The sequence below is a fragment of the Acromyrmex echinatior genome, chromosome 7, assembly GCF_024713525.1.
Source record: "Acromyrmex echinatior isolate Ae372 chromosome 7, ASM2471352v2, whole genome shotgun sequence".
NCBI classification, from domain to species: domain Eukaryota; kingdom Metazoa; phylum Arthropoda; class Insecta; order Hymenoptera; family Formicidae; genus Acromyrmex; species Acromyrmex echinatior.
This window is the reverse complement of record NC_141858.1, coordinates 14,236,514-14,261,078: the sequence shown is the minus strand read 5'-3', so window position 1 is coordinate 14,261,078 and position 24,565 is coordinate 14,236,514. Positions and strand designations below refer to the sequence as shown.

The window sequence follows — 24,565 nt, the reverse complement described above, 5'->3', positions numbered from 1 at the left end:
TTAGGATTCAACATTTTTTACGCATGTTTTTCTCTTTGTTCTTAATTTAAACTTGTGATTGCCAATTTTACCATTTGATGACAGATATGCTTCTGGCAGTTGGGAACTCCATCGAGGGGCGTAGATTGGTTTGATGTTGGGGAAGAGTTCAGCATTCGAGCAAAGTATGTTCAAGTGTTCGGCAGGATTAGTATGAATATTGGGCAGATAGCTGTGAGTGACGTGCTGCTGTGTAGACACTCCCATATTTCTGTGCGATCTTGACGTGACATCATCTTCATCGGAACTATGCGAACTGGCAAGGTCCAGGCTTCTGCCGCCTCCTTCGGCTTGCGAGCCGTCGGAGTCTGATTCTGATTCTCTGCGCTGACCCCTTATCTCCGTAGATTCTTTTAAAAAAATTGTAACATTAACTTAAGGACAAATAAGTGAAAAAGATGATTTTCGATCAAAGCGGGTCTTGATCGAAGATGACCTTTTATGTGATGAATGAATAATAATACAAATATGTGTGAATTTTTACAATTTCTAATTCAAACTGTGCGCCGATTATATTTATTGGTCTTGAAACACAGTCTTAGATTAAAACTAAATTATGCAATATCATAAATTAATTTAATTTTATTTATGTAATGAATTAACTCAAATAAATTAATTTTAATATATAGTCAAAAATTTTTTTATTCGCTTTTTAAAATCTGTACCTTGTCGAGAATGTAGTGCTGATCGATGACTCCTCGACGACAGGTATGGATCTCGATCGCTATTGTAATTACTTGTGGAGGTTGATGTATGTCTCAAATGCGTATCGCTACGATAAGGGCTTGAACCTGTTTTATTTGTACTTCTTGAAGTTGTGCTGCTTGTAGAAACGCCAACGTGAACTCTCTTGCATACGGATTCTGCTCCGTTATAAGTCGAGGAGTAAGCTAGCGCTGAACGCTGAAATATAAATGCATTCAATATTAATACATTCATGTTTTATTCATATATTTATAGCAAGAGATCAATTTTAAATTACATACCGAATGGCCATTTACATTTTGACTGCTACTTCCGTTGCCCATACTTCCTTCTAGCAAAGGCGTTTTTTTGCCAATACACCTTAATAGACTTTGATACAAATTTCTCCTAACTCTGCTATTGATGAAGCAGTAGCCGATCAGACTAAATGCCGCGTGAACCACGATAGCAACACTCAGTAAATATGATAGCATCGGCGAGTTCTCTGATGCATTGAGGACCGCCAAAGTCCATGTTGATCCTAGTAAAGGTAATGAGGCCACAGAGAGCCATAAAAGCGTTCGTAAATTTCCAAAACCCATGATGTGCTCCTTCAAAGTAAACGCTGCGCGGATACACATTACGAGAATGCAGAAGTTCACCAACACGGCAACACAAACAGGACCTATGAGCGACCAAATCACGGTTTCATAGATGGATAACCAGCAGCTGAAAAATCAAGTAAAAATTTCTGTAATTGAAAATTCCATTTAAAAGTTCTAAATTATGTTCTATTCTAAAAATTGTATTCTATTGTATTATAATTATATTTTAGTAATTTTAACAAATCGCGAATGGATATGTTATTATAATACGTATTATCGCCATAGAATTATATCATCTCATTTTAGTTTTAATTTTAATCTTTAATTTTATCTTTATAAACATATTATTATTTGATGATAAACTAATAAAATATTATAATGTTATAATAGTAGGTGTTGGATTTTGAAATTTTAAAAATAAAAAAAAATTGGAAAAAAATTATTTAAAGAATAAATCATTAAACTCAACTTACAAATAGAAATTTCCATATTGATCGGCCCTGACGCCGATAGTAAGTCCAACGATGACAGCCGGCAGACCATATCCCATAGTGTAATAAAATCTCATCTGGCCATGGTTCACATCTCTCATTTCCGTCAGCATCCGATAGAGATGAACGGAGTCTACAAGGGTCCAGGCAAAAGTGCTCAACCAAGCGTAATGCAGTCCTATCGCCGTAAGTTTGCAGGGGAATTCGTTGGAGACGAGAGGATTTCTGGCTTTGAGTGCGATTAAGTACAGGATTTCCGCCATAAAAACGCATAACACCAAATTCTTGTGAATACTGTTAGAATTGGTACCACCGCCGCGAATTAACGCCAAGATCAAGAGAGCAGATAATAGCAGTGGTAAGGCGAGCATAAACGCGCTGTAACTGGTCACATCCTCTAACAAAGATGGCTCGGGAACATATTCAAGATCGAGGACGTCTGTTAGTATGGCAAAAGTGGACAGTTTCATACAAGAGCAGTTCACAATAGTACCGAATGATAAGGAATTGTCTTCAATTTCCGTGGTACAGCCCATTCGACTCCATTCACCGATTCTGAAATTAATCAGGTAAAAGAAATTATTTTCTAAACATTATAAAATTTTTGTATTAAAATAGACTAAAATTCAAATTTTTATACAAATGAATTGTGATCAATTAAATTTATCAATTGTCAAATAAAATTAGTTTTTCATGGTGAATTAAAATTTCTTAATTTGTGAAAAGTCAATTAACTTTTCTTACCCTCTCGCCGTGCTCCAATGGACGCATTGTGGATTTGTTCTGGTCTTGAAATCATCGTTTTCAAGAAGCCAAAGTCTGACTTGAATCGGAGACTGCAAAGGGATTCCTGTCAAGGACTCGTAACCATCATCCGAGGGAACTAACACCGAGACAGTCATTACGGGCGATCCAACTGCTACTTCTACTCCCCATCTAACTGATACCGAATCGTCAAATCTGTAGCAATCAAGCATTAGCATTAAAAATAACTAGATAAGTCATCCTTTTATTTCATTTTTGTATATAAAGATTAATAAAAATAAATAATAAATTCTTATCACATTAAAATAACAAGAAGTTCATACGCAATAATTGAGCAATATAATATACCTTTGTGGCAACAGAATACCAAGTTCTTTGTATTGCACGTAACTCAGCACGGCCTTTCGATTATTCAGACTGTTCTTCACATTTAGTTCACCCTGTATGACAGGTTTGATACCTAATGTGTTGAGTGGCACCTGGATCTTTGAATGCGGATCGAATCTGCTTGGATCAGCCATGTAATTGTTGTACTTTGGGAAGCTAATAGATGGACCGAAATGCGCTGAAGAGCTCAGAAAAGCAGAGGTATCAGGTAGAATGACTTTCCGATCAGCTTCCGCGGGTCTCGCTGTTGATACAGTAGGATCTTCCTTATATTCAATTGTCTCGTAGCCGAAGAGACTCTCCGATGTTACGATGTCTAGACCTAGTACTAAAATATGACGCATATAATTTAATAATAAAATTAAAGTTAATGTTAAAAATTAATTCCTTTGCATGATATGAAGTGCAATATGTACTTCAGTGGAAATTTTAAAATTTATTATTTTTATATTACTATTTAATTAAATGTAAACATTGTCATATGTATCTCGCACAAAACTTATTCATAAATAAAAAAAAATTTGTTTTAATTTCAATTTTTTAGAGAAGATTGAAGTAACAACAAATATCTAAAAATAATAAAATACCTAAAAATATTAAATAGTTTATAAATTTTATAATAAATCATTTCATTAATTAAAGTAATTAAATTGGAAGGAAGAGAGATAAATGGTTTCACATATACATACCAACGTTATCATTGACTACTTCAAAGGGATTGGTAAAAGTATCATGTTGAGATGCCGTTAAAGTCTTCAAGTATCTCGCCATAGCGTCCAGAATCTTATCGGGACTATCTCCGTTAAGTTCTCCTATCTTGTCCCATTTTTCCTTGTATTTGGACCTTAGAATTGCTCCGGCTATGCCGATCAGATGAGTGACGTAATCCTTGTCCTGACTGTGAGTCAAGTTCAGACCCACTAGACTTTCTTCATAACGTAACAACGCCACTAGCAAAGATTCTGTCACCAGAAGATCTGCTCCGTACATTTCTCTCGTAATATTCACCGCTCTGTGAACGTCTTTTGCCATTTTCACGGCTACGTAGGTGTTTAGCGTGAGATCCTTGGTCTCCAGAGCTGCTAGTTGGTGTCGATGTTCAATGAAGACCTCCGAAGTGCAATTAAAGAGATCGGGCGGTTGCCAACCGCCTAACTTGTCGTCGCAAGATCTGGAAGTTTTGCCCTCGGCGGTGCCGGGACAGTCTTCGATGGCTGTCAATCCAAAAAGAGTCCGCGGCCACCACAGACCATCCGAATACGATCTGGGACAGCCATCGTAGACTACTTCACAGCCTCTCAGGGTCACCTAATATATTAAAAAATATCAATATTTTAATTAAAATCGTTAAAAACGATAGTCTTCTTAAATTAAAATTATTTTATTTTAAAAGATTTATTTAAAACATTTATTTTAAAGATATTCACAGTATTTAAATTTTTAAAAAATGTTAGAAAATATTATACATTTTACATTTTTCTCTATTCTTTTACCTCAGCATAAGAATTTGGGCAGTCGGTGCACGAACGACCGATCACTCCCGTCCGACAACGGCATTGACCAGTCTCACTGTCGCAACGAGGACCGAAACTACCGGTTGTGTAGCACTCGCACGGTATGCATTCCTTCCGCCCATTCGGCTGGTAGTGGTTCTCCTTGCAGTGGCATTCGCCGGTGGTCTTGTTACAAGCAGGATCATAGCCCTTGGTCTCGTCGCAGTGGCAGGGCCCGCAAATTGGAGAGCCCCACCATGTCGCCGGACAGGGTTGTTCACTCTTCGTCTCGCAGTACTCTCCGGATATATCAGAAGAAGCGCATTTACATTGATACCCACGCCGCAAATCGGTCGCATCTTCGATGCAGGTACCGGCGTCGCTGCAGGGTTCGAGATTGCAAATGCGTTCGCAATTATTACCTACGTGGCCAGCCGCACACACACATTCACTCGACCGCCACTGCGCTATGCAGATCGATGCCTGTGGACATTCCGTGTTGCAGTAAGTTTCAGATGGACAACCGGCGTCGACGTTCTCTTGGATAGTTGGACGCTGAAGAACGCTCTGGTTGGTGCCGATTCGTATATCCTGCAGGCAGCCGTCAAAGAACGGTAGATCGATATTGGTCACTTGGTCTGGACCACCTACGAGGATTCTGCCAACGTACAAACCCTGCAGCTTAGCTGGTAGCGGCACTGTCACAGGTCGTTCGCGATAGTCTGTATCTAGGGATACGTGACTGCTTTGCCAGACGATCTCCATGCGGTGCCATTCGCCATCCGCAACTGTACCGCCAGTTCGGATTACATCAGCACCATCCAGCGAGACGACCAGTTTGCCGTTTCGGATTTCCAATAGGACCGAGCTATTCTGACCGATCTGCACGCTCATGACGAATGCTACTTGTGCGCGAGTGCGAAGACTCAGTGCCGTCGTCCAAGGTAATTGAATAGGTCGCAGTAACGGATTGAAGCCGAGCATGCCATTGCTGTGAAAGCTATACGGGGCGCCAATTTCTTCGGCGCAAGTAGGCCCGGCAAAGTTATGTTCGCATTCGCAAACGAAACCTGACCAGATCTCACGGCATTTACCATTGTTCCTGCAAGGCGACGAGGCGCAGAAGGCAACTTTTTCGGGGCAACCCACATTCGTTCCATTGTCGGCTACAAATGAATTCAAGTCAACGAAAACGTGATCGATGTAAAGATCACTAATGCATCCAACATAGTCTTTGTTGCGAATCTGGAAGCTGGATGGGATTGCTGGCAGACCACCTAACTGTAACGGTCCAGTCAAGTCCAGAAACCTATGGCAGGTTTCAGTAACAAGTCCGCAACGTTCCTCGAGAACTCTTTCGCTTCTACCAGCGCAGGTCCATTTCGGACCCAGTCGTTTCTCGCCGTGCTTTAGAGCGAGCGCGACGTCACAATCGTCTAGAGATACTGTCACTGTTCGGTTCATGTACGAGACCTCAACTTCGTGCCACTGACCGTCCGAGACACCGCCTGGAACGGTCGCCGTTGCTCTTGTTACTTCATCACCGAGGGAAAAGCTAAACTGCACGCACGAATCCACGATTTCCAAAGCGATAAAGTCGTGGCGTTCATTGTATCTGCCGTTGTAGAGTAGCAGACCATCGGCCAATTCGGTAGCAAATTTCAGTCTAAGATGAAGACGATGACGTTGCTTGAGAGAAGCGAAAGTGAGGAATGTCGCCGGACCAAAACTGCGTGCTTTTAACTCGCAGAAAGGCGTCACGCTTTCCAGAGCGGACACAGGGCAACCTTCGCAGGTAAAGCCAGCGGTATTCTTCATGGTGCATTGAGAATCACCTTTGCAGATGCCGGGTGAGCAAGCGTCGCGGTTCATTGAGATCTCACAATTTACGCCGGTGAAATCCGGTTGGCAGATGCACGAATATCCGCCCTCTCGCCTGTGGCAGATGCCGCCATTCATGCAAGGATTCGAGTAGCATAAATTCACTTCGGTGTCGCACATGTAAGCCTCGCGACTACCAGTAAAGCCACGGGCGCATCTGCACGCGAATGTGGTCACCGGATAGATAGGCCGAAAGAGAACTGTGTCGCTGCTGGCAAAACCAGACGCGTTGCCAAACTTGAGCACCGTCAGACACTCTTCAAAATTCAGACAAGGCTCACGGACGCAGAGATTGTCGTCGAAGGGCAGAACAGTAACTGTTGCCAATCTCGCCAGGATACCGCGGTTGAGGTATACTCGTTCCTGAAGAAATTGTGGACTGTAAAACTCGTCAACCGTGCCTGGCTCGACTTTGCGTGCCGAGAAGCTCACGTTCAAAATCTTGCCCTGCACGTTTGCATCTTCCTGAACACTAAAGAGAAAGATGTTCTCCCGTGGACATGGAATGATAGCCGCCAAGCCATCCAAAAAGTAACCCAGAAGAGGACTGAGAAATGCTTCCACCGTCATGTCGTCCAGTCTTACTGTAATTGAGTTCAGCAGCATCTCGTCAGTGATTAGACGTACTGACAACGTCATTGTAGCCTTTGCCTCGTTGATACCGTCTGTCACGGCGACTTCCATAGTCGCTACCCGCGGCACGTTAGTGTTGAGTTGTGGCGACAATCGGATCTCGCCAGAGGTTCTATTGAGATCGATCAAATTCGCATTGTTACCGGCGAGGATGCTGTAAACAAGATTGTCCGTTACATCAGCGTCCACTGCTGGTATCCGGCCAATTGGTATAGTTGGGAAGAAGTCCTTGAAATTATTGAAAATTATTTGAAAGTCCTTAAGCACCGGCGCGTTATCGTTCACGTCGGTCACTAGGATCTGCACCACCGCGTCCGAACGTAGTGGCGGTGACGCGGCTCGCACCACGAGTTCAAATTTCTTCTTCGGCGATTCGTAGTCAAGTTCCTCGAGGGTGATTAATTCGGCGCGATCGGCGCCTTGGCGAACATTCAAGCTGAAGCTGTTGGAATCCTCACCACCGATGATACTGTACTGCACCACTGCGTTAGGACCCTCGTCTGGATCGTGGGCGTAGATTTCACCAACAGTTGAGCCAATTGGGGAATTCTCGGTGATGTAAAGAATGATCTTATCGTTCTCAAAAGCGGGTGGCGAGTCGTTGATGTCCTCAATCTTGATAGTAACAGGAACAATAGACGAAAGTGCGGGCGAACCGCGGTCTGTGGCGACGGCCTTTAAAGTATAATATGCCACCGATTCTCGGTCCAATATTTTCGCGGTCCTGATAATGCCTGTCGTAGAGTCAATCGTGAACGCTCCGTCGCCGTCATCCTCTAAACCGTACCTTACCTGGATCAGTCATATTGACTTTATTAGAAAGTTGTGGAAAGAATTTTAAAAGTTGTACTAAAACTTTTTACTATTTATTATGCTTATAATTATAATTGTTGTTTAAAAAAAATTGATAAAAATAGTTTTTATCGATCAAAGATACTAACTTAATAATTTATTGATTATATTACAAGATTTATATTTCTGATATTTCTATTAATTATTAAAATTTATATTTATTTATATAAGCAAACCAATTATAATATTAGGTGCGCAACTAAGTTCTCGCTATTATTTTGATGAAAATGCATCAAAATAACAGCGAGAACTTAGTTGCGCACCTAATAGTATACTATATTTCTCATTTAAATTATCATAGTATCATTTTTTTGTTGGAGAAAGATCTACACTTACCCGGCCATTGAGATCGGTATCCGCATCAGTCGCCGCGACTCTCAGCACGCTAGTGCTTAGCAAAACATCTTCGAGAATCGAACCGTGATATTGTGGCGCTTCAAAGACCGGCGCGTTGTCATTTACGTCCGTGACGGAGATCTCCACATCGGTAGTATCCGACAGCGATGGCACTCCACCGTCCCGGGCGGTCACTGTCAATAGGTACGAGGGTACCGATTCGCGATCGAGCGCTTTTGTCGTCGTAATCGCTCCAGTTTGTGAATTGATGGTGAACTCGGTGATCACCTGTTCGCCATTGTCAGTTGCTAGGCTGTATGTGATCTGGGCGTTCTTGCCGACATCGGCATCAGTAGCACTCACCACCAGGACTGTCACGCCAATTGGCGCGTCCTCGAACACCGAGACTGAATAAGGTGCGTTTTCGAATTCTGGAGAATAATTGTTGGCGTCCGACACGTTGACATAAACCAAGGCGGTATCAGTGCGGCTGCCGGTATCCGACGCAGTCACTGTTAATACGAACCGCTTCTCCTGCTTATAATCGAGCGTCTGGGCGATAGTTATAAGGCCACGTCCATTTTGCGAAGAGATAGAGAAACGTCCGCGCGTGTTACCGCCAGTGATTTCATAATGGATTCTAGAATCCTCATCCGGGTCGGTGGCGGTCACCGTGGTGACCGGAGTGCCCGCCAAACTATCTTCGGATACTACAGCTTCATAGGTTTTTGGCTCGAAGTAAGGATCATTATCGTTCACATCGGTCACTGTGAGAAATACCGTCGCGCTCGCGGATTTTGGTTCCTCTCCAGAATCCGCCGCAATTACAGTGAATTGGTATCTAAAATCAAAACGAGAATCTCTTGTTAAAGAATTTGCTAAGAAAAAAAGAATCTGAAATAAGTTTTTCTTTAAAATTTTATGTAGTGAATGGAGGAGAGATTATTTTATAAGTATTTTTCTTCAAACATTATTTTTAAATGTTTAGTACAACTTTTATCCGCGTTGATTTATATTTCAATTATTCCAACTTCAATTAAATGACAGTTTAAAAATCGATAAAAAAGATTAATATACTTTGAGCATTGTTCACGATCTAATTGCTTCGTCGTGTAGATCCAACCAGTTTCTGCTTTTACGGTGATGGGGAAGTTCTCAGTGGAGGCGCCGGTGAAATCGCGCGCACCGATAGTATACTTGATGAGTGCATTGTTACCCTCATCGGCATCGTACGCTTGTACTCTCAGGATCGAATATCCCACTGGTACGCTTTCCGACACCGATTCTTGGAAATGGCTGGTGTAGAATCTTGGCGCGTTGTCATTTACATCCCTGACCATCACGAGCAGTTGGGTAGTGTTAGAACGCGCGGGCGAGCCACCGTCCTGAGCGCGAATGACAATCTTGTAGCTCCTGGTGGACTCGTAGTCGAGTGGTTTAACTAGGGTTACATCCCCATTCATTGAGTCGATCGAGAAGGTATTCTGTGTGTTGCCGCCGATGATAGCGTAGCGGACAGCAGCGTTGGCGCCAGCATCCGCGTCCATCGCCCTGATACGGGCTATCACTGGATTAGTCGTGTAGTCCAAGTCCTCTGGCACAGTCGCCGAATATGTGCGCTCGGTAAACTGCGGGTAGTTGTCGTTGTCGTCCAGCACACGTACCACTAGGGTCGCATTTGAACTACGTCGCGCCGAAGGTGGTGTCGCTTGATCCGTAACGCTGAGCACTACCGTGTAAATCTCAGTTTGCTCGCGATCGAGAGGAGTTCGCGTGGTAACTACGCCGGATCTGAGATATACAAAGATTTATATTGTGAATATAAGAATCGTGCGAAATTATATTTCATTGAGTTGATCATATAACGATTTTATCGTATGAGCTTCTGAACAAGAACTAAGTTAAGAAGAAACAAAGAAAGAAAGAAAATAAAAACTAGATTCTACGTAATTTATTCGTGTCATTGATAGTATTAAAATATAGAGAAGATAATCTATAATTCATATAATATAATTAAAAAAAATTGAAATCTTTTTTATTCATGAATACAAAAAAGAACTTCTTAAATGAAATATTAAGATGATGAGTTTCGGATGTCAAAATTAAGCTTTCTTCAAATACGCCGAAATACATGATATTTGTAGTAAACCAACCTTGGATCGATTCTGAAAGTCGCTGTATCCTCCATATGCGTGATGCTACTCCCTGCCATGATAGAGACGATAGAATACTCCACTTCGGCATTTCTTCCAGTATCTTGATCAGTAGCCTTAACCGTAATCACCGTGGAACCTACGGGAACACCTTCACGCACCGACGCGTCGTATTCCGGTCCCTCAAAGCTGGGCGTATGATCATTTGCATCTAACACGTTAACTTGAAGAGTCGTTGTGCCGGTGCGTGGAGGAAACGAATCGTCCACCGCCAACACCTATTTGACAAATAATCCATGTAATTAAACGCTATTTTGATTAAAACTTTTATTTTTCGTTTTAACTGTACGTTACAACGTAATGTATTAATAAATTTCTTTTAAACAGAAGAGAGACGTACGTCTCTTAAGTAATGTTTTTTTTTATTAAATTTATTCTTATCGTTAGAGCAACGTTTCTAATTTTTTTTCTTTTTACTTCGGAATTTGATACGCACCCGAAAATAGTGCACGTCGACATTTTCCCTATCCAACCTGGCACGGGTTGTCACTCTTCCAGTTACTGGATCAAGAGCTAATAATGCTTGCGATCTCGCATCTACCAGGGAGCTCATGGAATATCGTACGGCGCCGTTCTCGGGGTCTCTAGCCTTCACCGAAGTCACGTACATTCCCGGCTCTTTTTCCTCTTCCACCGCGGCGAGATAGAGATGTTGCTCGAAATACGGCGATTGATTCTTGAGCTCTCGTCTCACCCTCCTACCAAGATCAGTGTCGTCCAGTTGATGGTGATGAAACACAATCTTCAACCGATGCTCGGCATCGGTCAGACGTGAGTCGCCGGTGCAGCGCAAATTCATGCTAACTGAGACCTTCCACAATGGATCGACCAGGCACTGCTCGGTTGCAGAAACCAGGTCTCCGGCGGCACCTTCCACGAGGAACCTGGGATCTGCCACACCACCCCATCTCGTTTCGCATTCCTTCAATGTCGTCTGAGGTAGAAAATCACGGAGAGCTGCCACCAGTTGAGACGTCCGTAGGCATACCTCGGTAAACCTATCGATGTAATTGCATCTTTAGCTATGAATTTTTATCTTTGCGAAGCTAAGCATTAAGTATTTTTTTTTAATTTACTTTATATAATTAAATATAACAATCTAAAGTCTGTTTCTACCAATGTAGATTAACTTTAATCTCAGTTCAATTTACTCTTTATCTTTTTCTAATCCTCAGAACTGGAAAAAGATGAAGAGTAATTAAACCGAGATTAAAATTAAACTATATTGGTAAAAACGGGTCTAAATTGGTTAAGCTAAGTTAATTTACACCTGGATTAATGTACCATTCTGACCACACTGTTTTTCCAAAACAGTTTCTTTTTTTGCTATAGGGAATCTATTTATATTTTGTGCGCAGAATTGTCTGCTATCTATATTTCGTCAAATAAATTAAATTTCGATATTACGAGTCAATATCTACATTCAATAATATTTTTATCTACATATAACAGCCGATTTCCAACCTGTCGGTGCTGGGCATCGCGTAAGAGGCCAGAGTCTCCGCCATCCAACCCCTGGTGGCCGCCAGGTCGTGATTCTCTCCGCCGCATCCGGTAATCAGGATCCTCAATGGTAAACTATAGTAATCGATAGTGGGTCTACCGAGGCGGGAGCTCGTCGAATCGACGTAGAAGGTGAAAACACGCGGATACTGGAGACCTTCACAGCTGAGCGTCTTTGCCAGAGTTACGCGGCCTGTATGCGGATGGACTTTGAGGAGTTTCCGAGCAAACCAAGCGGTGCGTTCACTGGACGCCTCGTACTTGCGACGACCACCCAGCTGTGGCACTCCTGCCTCGAAGACGACAGTGCCAACGGGCGTGCTGGATGGTAGTACCGTCAGGTAGCCATCGCCCAGCGTCCAGATGGTCGTCAAGATCAACAGCACCCATCTCCATCTCGCCATGGCGACACGCACTTAATCCGCGCGATCTTGCGGTCTGTGCTGTTCTCTTCCTAAGTGTCTCATGATCGTCTATCTTCGCGAATCCTTCGCGAATTTAACACATCGATGCACCAAGATCCATCTAAAGAAAGATATATTGATCTTGAATTTTTTCAATTAATTTAATTTATGATATTACGTACTTCAATTTCAATTTCAAGACTGTTTTAAAACAAATAATGGATGCTCATCAAGTTTACTTTAAAACAATTGTAAAATCTTTCACACAAAGATATTATTAGGCGAATCTGCTTTAAGCAAATAGGGGTTTTTATTTAAATTTTTTGTCAAGAAAAAATTGTTTTAAAATCGTAAAGCAACACTTAAGATCGATGATATGATTATCGCTAAAATAAGTTTATTAAATCATTATATATACATTAAAATAATGCAGATAATTTTTCCATTCCATTAGAACGAATGGAAAGTCATTTATTTACTTCAAGTAATTATTTCGAGGTAACTTGCTACAAGCTCAGTAAAATATCGGAATCGAAGGATGATAAAATCAAAGGATGATAGTAATCGCGGTGGATGACGTCGCGATTGAAAGTAACTCGCCTGGATTTCTTCTTGTTCCTTGCGCAGCCTTTAACTCAACCTGGAAGACAGGTCGCACGAGTAAGGACGAGTCAGCGTGTATAAGGACGTGAGGACGACTGTCTCGTTCTTACTTCGCTCTGGCGAGTTTAATTGCCTTCTCGCTACAGCGAAGTATGTACCATAATTACCGGTACAGACGGCGATTTTCGAGGTGCACACGTTTTCCCTTAGCGAGAAGCTACCTTCCTTCGCCAGCAAAACGTGGGAAACGAACTACTTCCGGTCGTGCCCTTGTAGCGAATTGCCCCAAAGATACCGGTCTTTCGTCGGCTACAAAATTCGCCAACCTCTCACGTTACACGCATGCTTACATCGCTTATCGCAATTTAATTCGATCGGTCGTTCCATCGCTTCTCGAGTTCCGGGCTGTTTTCTTTCACGCTCGACTTCAACGCGCGCACGCGTGCGATCCTGAGAAAGTCGATCGCGAGCAACGGAATCGCGCTCACTAAGATACTCGTCTTGTAAAGAAGAGCAGATTTCTCCAATTGTAGGAAAAATATATATGAGATACCGTTGTTCGCGATAATTCTTCAGACCGGTTTAAATCGGGCGGGATAATTAGTCATTTCACACGATAATCTTGTTACAGCTCTTATTATATTATAATTAGTACATTAAAAGATAATAATTTTACGTATGTAAGTAATATATGTACATTTATTTACAACAATGTCGGGGAAAGTTTAGTGTATGAATGTTTTTTTTTAAATATGCGCTCTTGACATCTAACTTTGAGGAACAATGGGATCTAATATGCAGTAATGCGACGTCCGCTGTCATGCTCGAAAGAACGGAAGACTGCGATCTTTATCTCGAGTTCATCGTGATTCTCATTACACAGCTGTCTGCTTATGCAGCACATACTCTATCTCTCATACAATTTAAAATTTAATGTTTTCTTTATATTAAATGATAATAGAATTTTCAAGTCAAAATATTTCAAAGAAGGAAAAATAATTATCCATCTCTCTTTGATAAAAAGTTACTTTCTTTAATTATATCTCATAATAATTCTAGATTGTCTGGAGAAAAGAATTATCTTCACATCGCGGTGATTTTTCTTTCATTTCGTAAACGAGAATAATTTCATAAAATCATAATAATTAAGAAGATTGTAAACTAATATAATTACTGACTTTCTATTGCAAATGTTGCAGACAATCGAAAGTTGCAGAATAATAATTAAATAATTAAATTATTTTCGTAATAAAATCTCGAAAAGGAAAGGAAAGGAATAATAAATTGCATAACGCATAATTTGGGAGGAATTTTCTGAATTGTTATTTAAAATATATCATGCGATACAGTATCGATAAATAAAAACATTTCTCCGTCCATATTTGCATTACCTGTTTCGATGAATGTTGCTGTTGAAAACTGGATCTTATTTAAACATCGAATACATCTTAAGCCGTATAATGCGACTTGATATCAACGGGAGTGCAAAGCTATGCGAGGATGAGTCCGGATATAAATACCGACCAACCATTTTACTCGCTTCGTTGTACCTGTCGTACATAGCTGGGAATTCAATTTAACACCTCAGGAGATTTAACGAGCCGTTGGATTTCAAAGCGTATATACTTTTAAGGAACTGTAAAATCCGGGCTATGGGCGAGCGAGAGTACAAATTGATGGAAATACAAAAACGAAAAATTGGAAGAATCGATAAAATCAACCGTAACAGAATCGAATAAGTGGGTGAATATAATATTGGTAAATTTTTTATAACGCTGTCGGAGTTCTCAAAATGTCTTAAACCACGTTTAAAAATTTCTAAATGAAGAGAGAAGAGATTGACGTTCACAATACAATAAACATTGACAGTTGATTTATGTACTCGAGCATCACGAGACTTGATTGTTGAGTCTCTTGATTGACGATTCCTGTAACAAGCCATACCCGCAAACCGCATCTCGAACTGATTTGCTGCTGCAGTATCGATGTTAACGCGACAACTTTTTAAGCGAGCCAAGAAGGAAAAATGATTGTGAATCGGTTAATCGATTGTGTATACAGAACTTAGTTTTTCAATTTATAAACTCAAAGGAATTGAGAAAATACATTTCAAAGTATAAAATTAAATAAAGTTAAATTAAATTAAATACAAAATATAAAATATGGAAATTTTTAAATATCATTTTGTTGGGAAAAATGTAGTAAACTTTGACAAAGATATGTACATATTATAGTTACATTACAAAATTTATTTGTTCTAATTAATTAATTAATTAGCTTTAAAATTAAGTATTATTTATTAATACTTTATCTCGATCGATACTAATAACGTGTCTTAAAGATAAAAGCATTAATTTGAAGAGCATTATTTGTAAAACATGTATTTATATATAAAATCTATATTTTTTGAAATATAAATTAATGAGATAAAAATGACTATTACTTCTATAATTAGAGAAAACTTTCTAGAATTCTCTAGATTTGTGGATTTCTAAAAAGATTTTAAAATAATTCAGAAAAAAGCGTTCGCTCTTCATCATCAATCTAATCCGATTAATCTGACTTCAACATTGAATCGTTAAGTTTTTCCACTGAATGCTATTGCACCCAAAGTGAGCGTAAAAACAAATGTTCAAATGGTGAAATGCCTATGTGTAAGCATCTCGCATGCAACTCGTCGAGTAGATTAAACCGAGAAACTTTAGTCCGTAATGCGCAATGCGATGCACCATGCAATCGCGTGAAGACGCGGCGCTGGAGGTGCATAGGCGTTTCGTGCAGCTGCGAGATTATTCCGTTCGTCGGTCCTTGCGAGAAATTACGGCAACTAGAGTTGACCACGCCGAGAACGAAACGCGATAGTCCGATACTTTACTTTGGTATAAGTCCAGCCGATCCGGACCGATCGTCCTCTTCGTCGCTCGAGGGGATCTAGACGATCCGGTTCTCGCCAATCCACGGTCAGCGTACCGGCATGGACCCAATCGAGCCTCCAGGCCTCCGTCGCGAAGGTTAGAAACTTATTTGCAGGAAACAAGATGAAGAAAGAGAAAAAGATCGCTACGTCGAATACTATATCGTTGAATAATCCGAGCGTGACACGTTTTCCATATGGAAAGCAACAAATTTGTTTAATTTTAACTTCTTTGAGACAGAATGTTTGTTGTTAAAATCAGCGAATTCAAAAATTTTCAACTATGTATATATTTCATTTTTTTTTTTGGTATATGAGAGAACACGTCAAATGTTGTTTTGATAAGTAATGTTTGTAGAATGAGAACAAAGGAATCATTTTTATCGAAGACAATTCCTCTGAGGTATTCTCTAAAACGTGCTATCTGTAGCACTGCTATCTTATTATATCTTTAGTAAAAAAATTGTTAACACTAAAATTTAATATTAAAGATTTATATGATTTTCTTTTAAATAATTGTTAGTAGCAAATGAAGAGAAACCGTTAAAGCCTTATTCATCTATAACTATCTTATATTATACAATATATTAAATGCTATTATCTGTGATGCACCATTCCTATTGAGATGTCTTAAATGGGGACATTAATTTTTCCGCTTGACCAAGCAGAATTTTCAAGCTGTTAGACGCGTAGTTATCTTTTGATCGTCTTGAAAAATATTTCAGTCAAAGGCTATTCGGCGATGTTAACCGTTATGTGAGATATTGAGCTTACAGTTTTCAAACGACTGATCTTTTACAACACCGTCTGTTTTTTGTCAGATCTAAAAGTCTAAGGGCCATTGGCTATCACACACAAAATAAGCTGCATCATAATGGAAGAAGACAGGTGAATCAACGTGCATAAGGCATCGTCCACCATGAGCTGCATAATCATAGCATAAAGTTATGCAGTTTAAGCTTATAGCTTATGCTATGATTATACAGTCATTTTGTGTGTGATAATTATTGATATGAAAAATCTCGAAATTTGTGTATGATACATTATTCTAATGACGAATGAGAATTTTTATAATCGTAATTAATTAAACTAAAATCATTTTAATAAATAAATAATTTTTTTTAAATGGGAGTATAGATTTTATATATATATATATATATATATATATATATATATATATATAATCTATCCGCCAAAAAAAGATATTTTCTTCAAAACATTCTTCAAAGGTTAAGTTATAATGTATACCCAAAAGATATACTTTCCATAAAATTATCTATCTCTTTTTCAGGTCATCGCGAAAGGCGTGCTTTGTTATTAAATGAAAGTGATTGGCTTACGATGGAACTATTAATTATATCGAAAATGATCTAAACTTGTAGTGGAATCCGGTTCCGACTTATATGCGCCTTTACCTGAATGCTTTCGGGTTCCAAAACGCATACGTCGGAGTCGATACACTGTTTCGGTGAATCAAGCTGAACCTGTTATCTCGGAGTCTACCACGAAAGAAACGTCATGATTTCACTGTTTTAATAGAGACATATACTTAAGCACGGGCGACCGGTCTTTCGGACGTTTATACGATTACTGAGTCGTCGAAGTCTAAGCTACCACAAGTATTAGTCTGTAAATGGCTATAAAAGTATTTATCTCTGTTTCCCAATCGTTTTCTTTCGTGAAAGGTAGTTAGATCTGACAATATCTAAATTATTCTATTATTACAATATCTAAATTTGATGCATAGTTAAATAGAAATAAAAGTTCCTTTTTCCATATAAATATTAAAGCTTTATTTACGCAACTATTAAAAATTGAACCCTTTTGTAATCAGCTTCTGTTCTTGAAATATGGCTTCAAAGTAATTAAACTTTTTTCCAAAGTAACTAACTTTTGTCTCTCCTTATCTTTTCTTCTTAGGTTCTCCTTATAGTTAAAATAGAATTAAAACGAATCAATGAAACCTATATATGTCTATATATGTTTAGAGGATTGCTTTGCTTGTTAAGATTTCATAAATATAAATTTTCTCAACATTTTTTTTAAAGAACAATTACAGGATCCAATAAAAAATACGATTAATATATCTCTCGACAAGATATCTCCGGGAAAATACAAATCGTTTATTTACACTTATTTGGAACTAAGAACATACAAACATTATATAAATGATCGTTATAAAGATTTCCTGTCTTCCCAGGAAATCTGAAAAATCAGAACTTCGAATTCGGCAATAATTACACGAATCTATTTCAATTCCCAAGGAATTCGAAGTTCTGATTTCTCAGATACTGAGAAGACAGTAGGGAATTTTTATAACGATGGTTTATGACGTTTGTATTTATTATCTAAGGAAAGATAGCAAAGATACAGTTTATTTCTGCGGGGAATCTGCGTACGCGTTCAAAAGAAACTCGAACGATCATCAGATTTATGGATCGCTTCTTCTGCCGAAGAATGCGATGCGGAAGAGATGCATGCGCGCGGTCGTCGTATCCTCTTCTCCTGTTGGTGGAACAGCCTATGAACGATCTCGAATACCATGCATACGCGTTCCTCGATTAACGATATTCTTGCGGTAAACGATCGACTTGTACTTCGTACAAGTAAAGACGAGCGAGGTACCAACATTACTAACCAAGACGCACGCCTTTCGCGAAGCGAAATTTCCTCGAACGAAATTTGTATCCCCCAAATAATCCCCCGTGCTGTAATAAACGGCTCCAAAGAGAGGAGTTTGAGGCCGCATCTCATTACGATTGCATATATGCGAACGGGACGAGCGAGAGGAGGAAAAGCAGACGAGCAAGCAGGCAGGCGAACATCAGGCATGCAGGGATCGGTAAGAATCGGTCCGGTGATTATTTCGACGAAAAAAACGTCTCGGACGACTCTGATGAATCGCCAGAGGCGTCCTCCTCTTGGCGGCCGGTGTCAGCGACTCTCCCACCGTTCCTTCTTTTTCTCCTTTTCTCCTTCGCTCGTCCCTCTCTCTTTCCTTCTCTTTTTCTCTGTTTCTCTACGCCCGCCAACTTTCTTCTGCAACCATCGACTCGGCTGGTCCGTCCGCTCGATGAACGCGAACACGCGAGGGACGGCCCCGGTCTGGCTATTACAATAACCGGTGTACGTGGTTCCCGCTCAAGGTCGCGACGCGAAGAGAGACCGGCGAACGAGATCTCTCGAGGAGAAGACTCGACTCGGTTAGAGGATCTCCATTCTTTCAAGGAGAGTCCTCGTCGAGCAAGCGAGTCTACTCGAGCGATGCGATGGCGCGAACGATGAGCGTTGGGAAACAAGCGACGCGAAAGGTGATGCTGATCGAGCTGACAGAGTATCGTATGCGTGAACGATGTTGTGGAGAAAAAGAAACACTTCGACAGCCTTCACAATCGATCGCGATAGCGTCCAGAGTTGGGCATTATTTAGGCATTATTGTTTTCCAACAATACTGGTGACACAATTTAACCCTGTGTCTTACACAAAGTGTTCCAACTATGACACACAGTAGAAAGCTAAGTACGAGCTTGTAAAATATGTCAATGTTACCAACTTTTCAAAAAGTTATTTGGTAGCCGTACTTATTTTGCAATAAAACTTTCAAAAATTGCCAATTCTGAAAAAATTATAACTTAAGTCTATATAAAAATCATAAATCTATTATTGATACGCTAAATATAATTATAAGAATAGAATGGAAGACTGCAATACGTTCTGGTATTATCCTACGAAACTAAACTGCGTTTCAACAGGTACTTTACACAGTGGAACACAATGTAACGTCTCTCAATGTCCTAGCTGGAAAGCAGCCTTAGATAAGTCCCGAGTTGAAATTTTTCTCCTACTTTGAACCTTAGTTTTAGGACGTATGTCCTAAAGACTCTAAAGATTTATAATAGGTTTTAATTTAATGAATTGATCTCCTACGTTGAACCTGTAAATGGCAGTTATTGTAAGATTTCCTATTTTTAGGTTCAAAAGAAGTTTTCTAAATAGAAGATTAAGTAATATTAAAAGAGGTTTTATAAGGTTTAATTGAGGTTGAAAGAGGTTCAAAGTAGGAGAAAAATTTCGACTCGGGATATCTTTACTTTGAAATAGAAATGTGTATTATTACATTGTATAATGTATATTTCTGTATATTGATAAATATCTTCCTCCATTATTTTATTCATATTTTCAAATAGTATATAAATTATATATTATTTGAAAAGGCGAGTAAAATAGTATATAGTAGGGGAGATAATAGAGGAATCCTGTATTCACGAAATAAAGGTAAAAAGAATTATAGCGATTTAGAGAGTCACGCAATCGATCGCGATGGCATGTTTGGGTTCCACTGAGGGTTTCAAAATTACATGTAAACGTCGCGCAATTTTTCTCTTGGATTTATGTCCTACTTCTAGGCATTAATTTTGATTGATAAAGGGAAATCTGCAAGTAAGAGGAAGAAATAAAGACCGAGAGTCACGCGATCAGGCGCGCTGGCGTATCTAATGCGTCATCAACTCGCATCATTGTCAGATTTATCAAGTCGTGTAAATCATTAATTGTTCTTTTACCTTTTAATCATCGTCGCTAAATAATTACACCCGACCATTACGAATAAATTTGAGTTATTGTCTGCAATTTAACTTTTGATATACGATTGCAGCAACGAACAGATTTATTGGAAATGAAGAAATATATATATCTATATTGCGTGTTTAGATTCACTTGACGACCTTAATAGACACAATCGCCGAAGAAATTTTCCAGCTGTGGCTTCCAGCGGCGAAGTTAACTCGCCAACACTCCACTTATTGTCGGAGGAAAAGACGTGTGAATGACAGCGTGGAAAAAAGGAGGCGACGAAAGGAATGCATTCGATGTCGAGGTTGAAACGGATGCGATGTGCACTGTACTCTTTTAACGGCGACACGGACGCAACATTTGCGGAGAAATCTCTTTATTTCCGTGGCGGTCACAATCCGTACCGTTACAAAATCCGAGTACAAAACCATATTCGCGTAACGGTAAGGTCGGAGAAAAGGGAGAAAGAGAGGATTACCGCGAGGTATTCGTTTCGCTCGTTACTGGTGGCCGGATAGAAAACGGGATCGTCATCGGATTTGCTTGGGCGTGGAGTAAACTCGCACAAATACGATCGGAATCGATTTGCGACGCGTATACGATCGCGGTGTTTTTCGTCGCCAACGCGACGCGACGCGACGCGACGCGACGCGACGCGACGCGGAACACCTCGCGAAACACGCATCGATATCACCGGCGCCGACGAGAGATACTTATTGCATATTTCAGTGGCTAGCTTCGATTTCCCGCGTAATATTTTAATAATGTGCCCGCAGAAATCATTTCTTACGAAATCTTACTTGTTTGTTTGTCTTTCGTTATTACAACCTTTTAATTATCCGGTTTTTTAACTGGAAACACATAACGAGATCAACGAGATACCGAAAACTATCATCAGGTTTTGTAAGTGGTAATAAAAGAACCGGCACCTCTTTCCGAGGAATATGCAAAAATTCTTCGATAATCAGGTCCGCACATCTTTTATATTGCATTACTTATTATACTACAATATTCATAAATTTCAAAGTTATAAAATATAATTTCCAAAACATTCCAAATTTACAGATCAAGCGTAAGCAGTGCGATATAAAAAATATACGGATCTAATTATGGAATTATTATTTTATAAATATCCTTTGACAATCAGATCTAAATATTTTTAATACTTAAGGAAAATATAGACATTCTGCGATAAATCAGAAATCTGCATATTTTTGATATTGCTTACATTTTATCCATAAATTCCAAATTGAGATGTACGGTAAAGTATAAGTAATGTAATATAAAAAAAATATGCAGATCTCATTTATCGTAAAATTTTTATATATTCTCTAGAAAGAGATCTTGACGCTTTTATAGCCACTTATAAAACCTAATAATAATCTTCGGTATATCTCGTTGATTCAATCAGATTTATGCGATACACAGCCGTGTATCTCGAGATTATCTCGGAATCGTTTCGGGGTTGAAAAAGTCCGAAAAGGTTCCCAACGCGACGGCCCGTATCGATGCGCGGCAGCGTGCAATGCAGCGAAGATGCCCGGCATGGATAAGAGTTCCACGGAAGAACGTTTGATTTTATGTGGAACCTGTTCCCACCGCGTGTATATGTACATGCGTGTCTCTCGCACGAATGGGTTTACTTAGGCGTGCACGTACTTGGCTTCACGCTTCTGCGAAGCCTGCTTGTAAATTAGTGCGTTCATAACAGCTGGCTGATCGTTGACCGGTCATTTGACCGGGACATCCGAAAACCCGACGAGTGTCTCAATTAAAGAAGGTATTCATGTGCGATGGATCGATTTGCGGCATCATTCGGCAAAGTCCGTTCGAAAAACGAGAGAATTTACATAATGTCTACAGAATGTTGCAGACTGAGATTTTCTAAAGAATTTCAATTTGGTTTTCGAATCTCTATAAATTAAACTCACAATATAATTTTATATGTATAAATTTAATTCAATCTTACTTTAGGAATTGTATTTTTTTTTTATAACGTGAATCTAGTAATGATGAATTCCGTTAAAGTAAATAATTGATCTTGAAACAATCAAAAAACAAAAATTGATGTAATTAATGTATTTTAATAGAGATGGGCGAATTAAGGTTTTTTAACTTCAAATCGAACCGATTCGAATCTGAGAGTTGATTGTGTTTTTTGAAATAAGATGAAAATTACAAAATTCACTAGAATATTTATAATTTCATTGATCAACACCTAGTGTATGTATACGATTAAGATTATTGTCAATATATGTATTTGATTCTTATATTTAAACATCTCAGGTCGGTATTTATAGTCGACTCTTATATTTAATACTGCCTTAAGTTAAGACTGAACTTAAGACATTATTTAAAATGGTCCTAAAATAAGAACCGACTATAAATATCCGTCATAGATTCGAAATTTTTGAATAGGTCGAATACGAATAGTTCGCACATCTCTAATATTTAACGTATTTATTTTGTGTTGTTACACTCAAAAAAAAAAAAATAAATCTTCGGAAAATCTACATACGACTATCCAAATTAATAACTATTAATAACGAAAACAAATTAAAAATTAAAATAAATAAAAATAAAAATGAGCGAACGGCTTAAGTCTGCGAGAAAAAACGAGACTTTCGTAACAAGGGCTGCTGCGTGTCGGACACGAGAAAAGGGAGCGAAAGGGAGGTCAGCAGCCCTTTTCTCTTTGCTTCGTTCTCTCTTTCTCGGACAGCTACAGGGGTGAGTGACTCACGTTCTGTCGGCCTCGACGCCGTTCGTCGGGACGCAAACGCCTACCCTCCAAATATTGATTTGCTCGCCCGAGGAACGCACGCGTCACAAACGCGTGTCGTATCAAGGGATGCTTTCTCCCCGACAGACCTTTCGTTTTAGGTCTTCTTCAAATCGGATTTCCCCCGAGACAGCGCGTTTCTTCTCGGGGCGAGATCTGGTCAAGTCTTTTCAAGGGCTTTTTCTTTTTCAAAGAGAGAATTCAAAGAGAGATTTCAATCGCAAGGGTGAGCGCAAAAATAAAGCAAGTTCAATGTCGTTTTAAATACAATGTCGGATCGTAAGATTTTAAAATCAATTTACTGCATTCTCGCTCTGAATTCGTACAATTTCAAAACTTAGCGATGAGACTCGTGTAAGATGTGTTTTTTAATAAATATTTATCAAAATAAATTTAAAACAATCAAATACTTTTACTATATCTTTTTCTCTAATTATTTCTTCAATTATATTCTTAACTCAGAGAATAAATTTTTTTATTATTTTATATAACATATAAATATCATGTGTTATATTAAAGGATAATAATACAAGATACTTGTAGTGATTAAACTAAAATTGATAAAATAAAAAAAAATAATAGAACCTTTTTCTCTCTCTTTTTCCTTCTAAAAAAATTTTTAAACCATCAACTATTCGTATTTGAAAAATCTTCAAATTTTCATATTTTTAAGTGTTTAGATTTTCGTAAATAAACTTTTCGTATTTTATTATATAAACAACAATTAAGTGTACTTTTTGATGATTTTACTTTTCTAATAGTACAGCACTTTTCTACAAATCTATTCTGACAGTCTGCGGTGTCATCGATTGACAGCGCGCGTGTTTCTCCCATCGTTGGTAAAACCACGCGGGAAAGAGAGACTCGTTAATGAGACTCGGTTCGTTAACCGGCAACCGGCGTGGCAATTAAAAGGTCACTTTTCCCGTGGGAAAATACCTATACAGCGGTGCATAACCAAGGGGAGAAGAAGGAGCGGGAATAGAAGAGAAGAAGAAGAAGAAGAAGAAGAAGAAAACGCTTCGCACACACGCGTGTGCTCCGTGGCAGCGCAAAAGAGTAGGAAGAAGAGCGGCGTCGCAGAGGTCACTCACCGTCCCGCCAAGGTCGCCGTTGTTGAACAATTGGTCACATCTCCGTGCAAAATTTTCTATTTCACAATTTAGACCTTCGGTATCACCTGGAGCACTCGAACGAAGCGCGATACTGCCTTGGTTGGCGTGCACGGAGTCGAAAATCGCGAGGCAAACTCGCGCACCGCGCGATACACCGCCTCGCGTCAGCGTCGCGACTGCCGTCGTCGCCGCTTCGCTTACTTTGGTCTTCGACTTTACACGCGCACGCGAGCGGCCACGATGCGCGCGTGCGCGCGATCGCACCTGTGTTATGGCTACTGATGTAGGCGAAG

At 39.5% G+C, this 24,565-nt stretch overlaps 1 protein-coding gene across 1 annotated transcript in view; it reads right to left on the bottom strand.

Annotated features, from left to right (window-relative positions):
- stan (protocadherin-like wing polarity protein stan) overlaps positions 1-24,485 on the bottom strand; it is a 26,907-nt gene extending 2,422 nt beyond the window's left edge. The window contains exons 1-14 of the mRNA XM_011068546.2: positions 24,252-24,485; positions 11,844-12,407; positions 10,816-11,377; positions 10,320-10,597; positions 9,244-9,957; positions 8,167-9,007; positions 4,465-7,770; positions 3,661-4,279; positions 2,933-3,299; positions 2,564-2,779; positions 1,802-2,374; positions 1,026-1,452; positions 705-942; positions 72-389 (exon numbers count right to left, since the gene is read on the bottom strand). Coding sequence (XP_011066848.2) covers positions 72-389; positions 705-942; positions 1,026-1,452; positions 1,802-2,374; positions 2,564-2,779; positions 2,933-3,299; positions 3,661-4,279; positions 4,465-7,770; positions 8,167-9,007; positions 9,244-9,957; positions 10,320-10,597; positions 10,816-11,377; positions 11,844-12,286 — 8,902 coding nt within the window. The 5' untranslated portion in view covers positions 12,287-12,407; positions 24,252-24,485. The remainder of the gene's footprint in view (positions 1-71; positions 390-704; positions 943-1,025; positions 1,453-1,801; positions 2,375-2,563; positions 2,780-2,932; positions 3,300-3,660; positions 4,280-4,464; positions 7,771-8,166; positions 9,008-9,243; positions 9,958-10,319; positions 10,598-10,815; positions 11,378-11,843; positions 12,408-24,251) is intronic.
- Between the last annotated feature and the right edge of the window lie 80 nt (positions 24,486-24,565).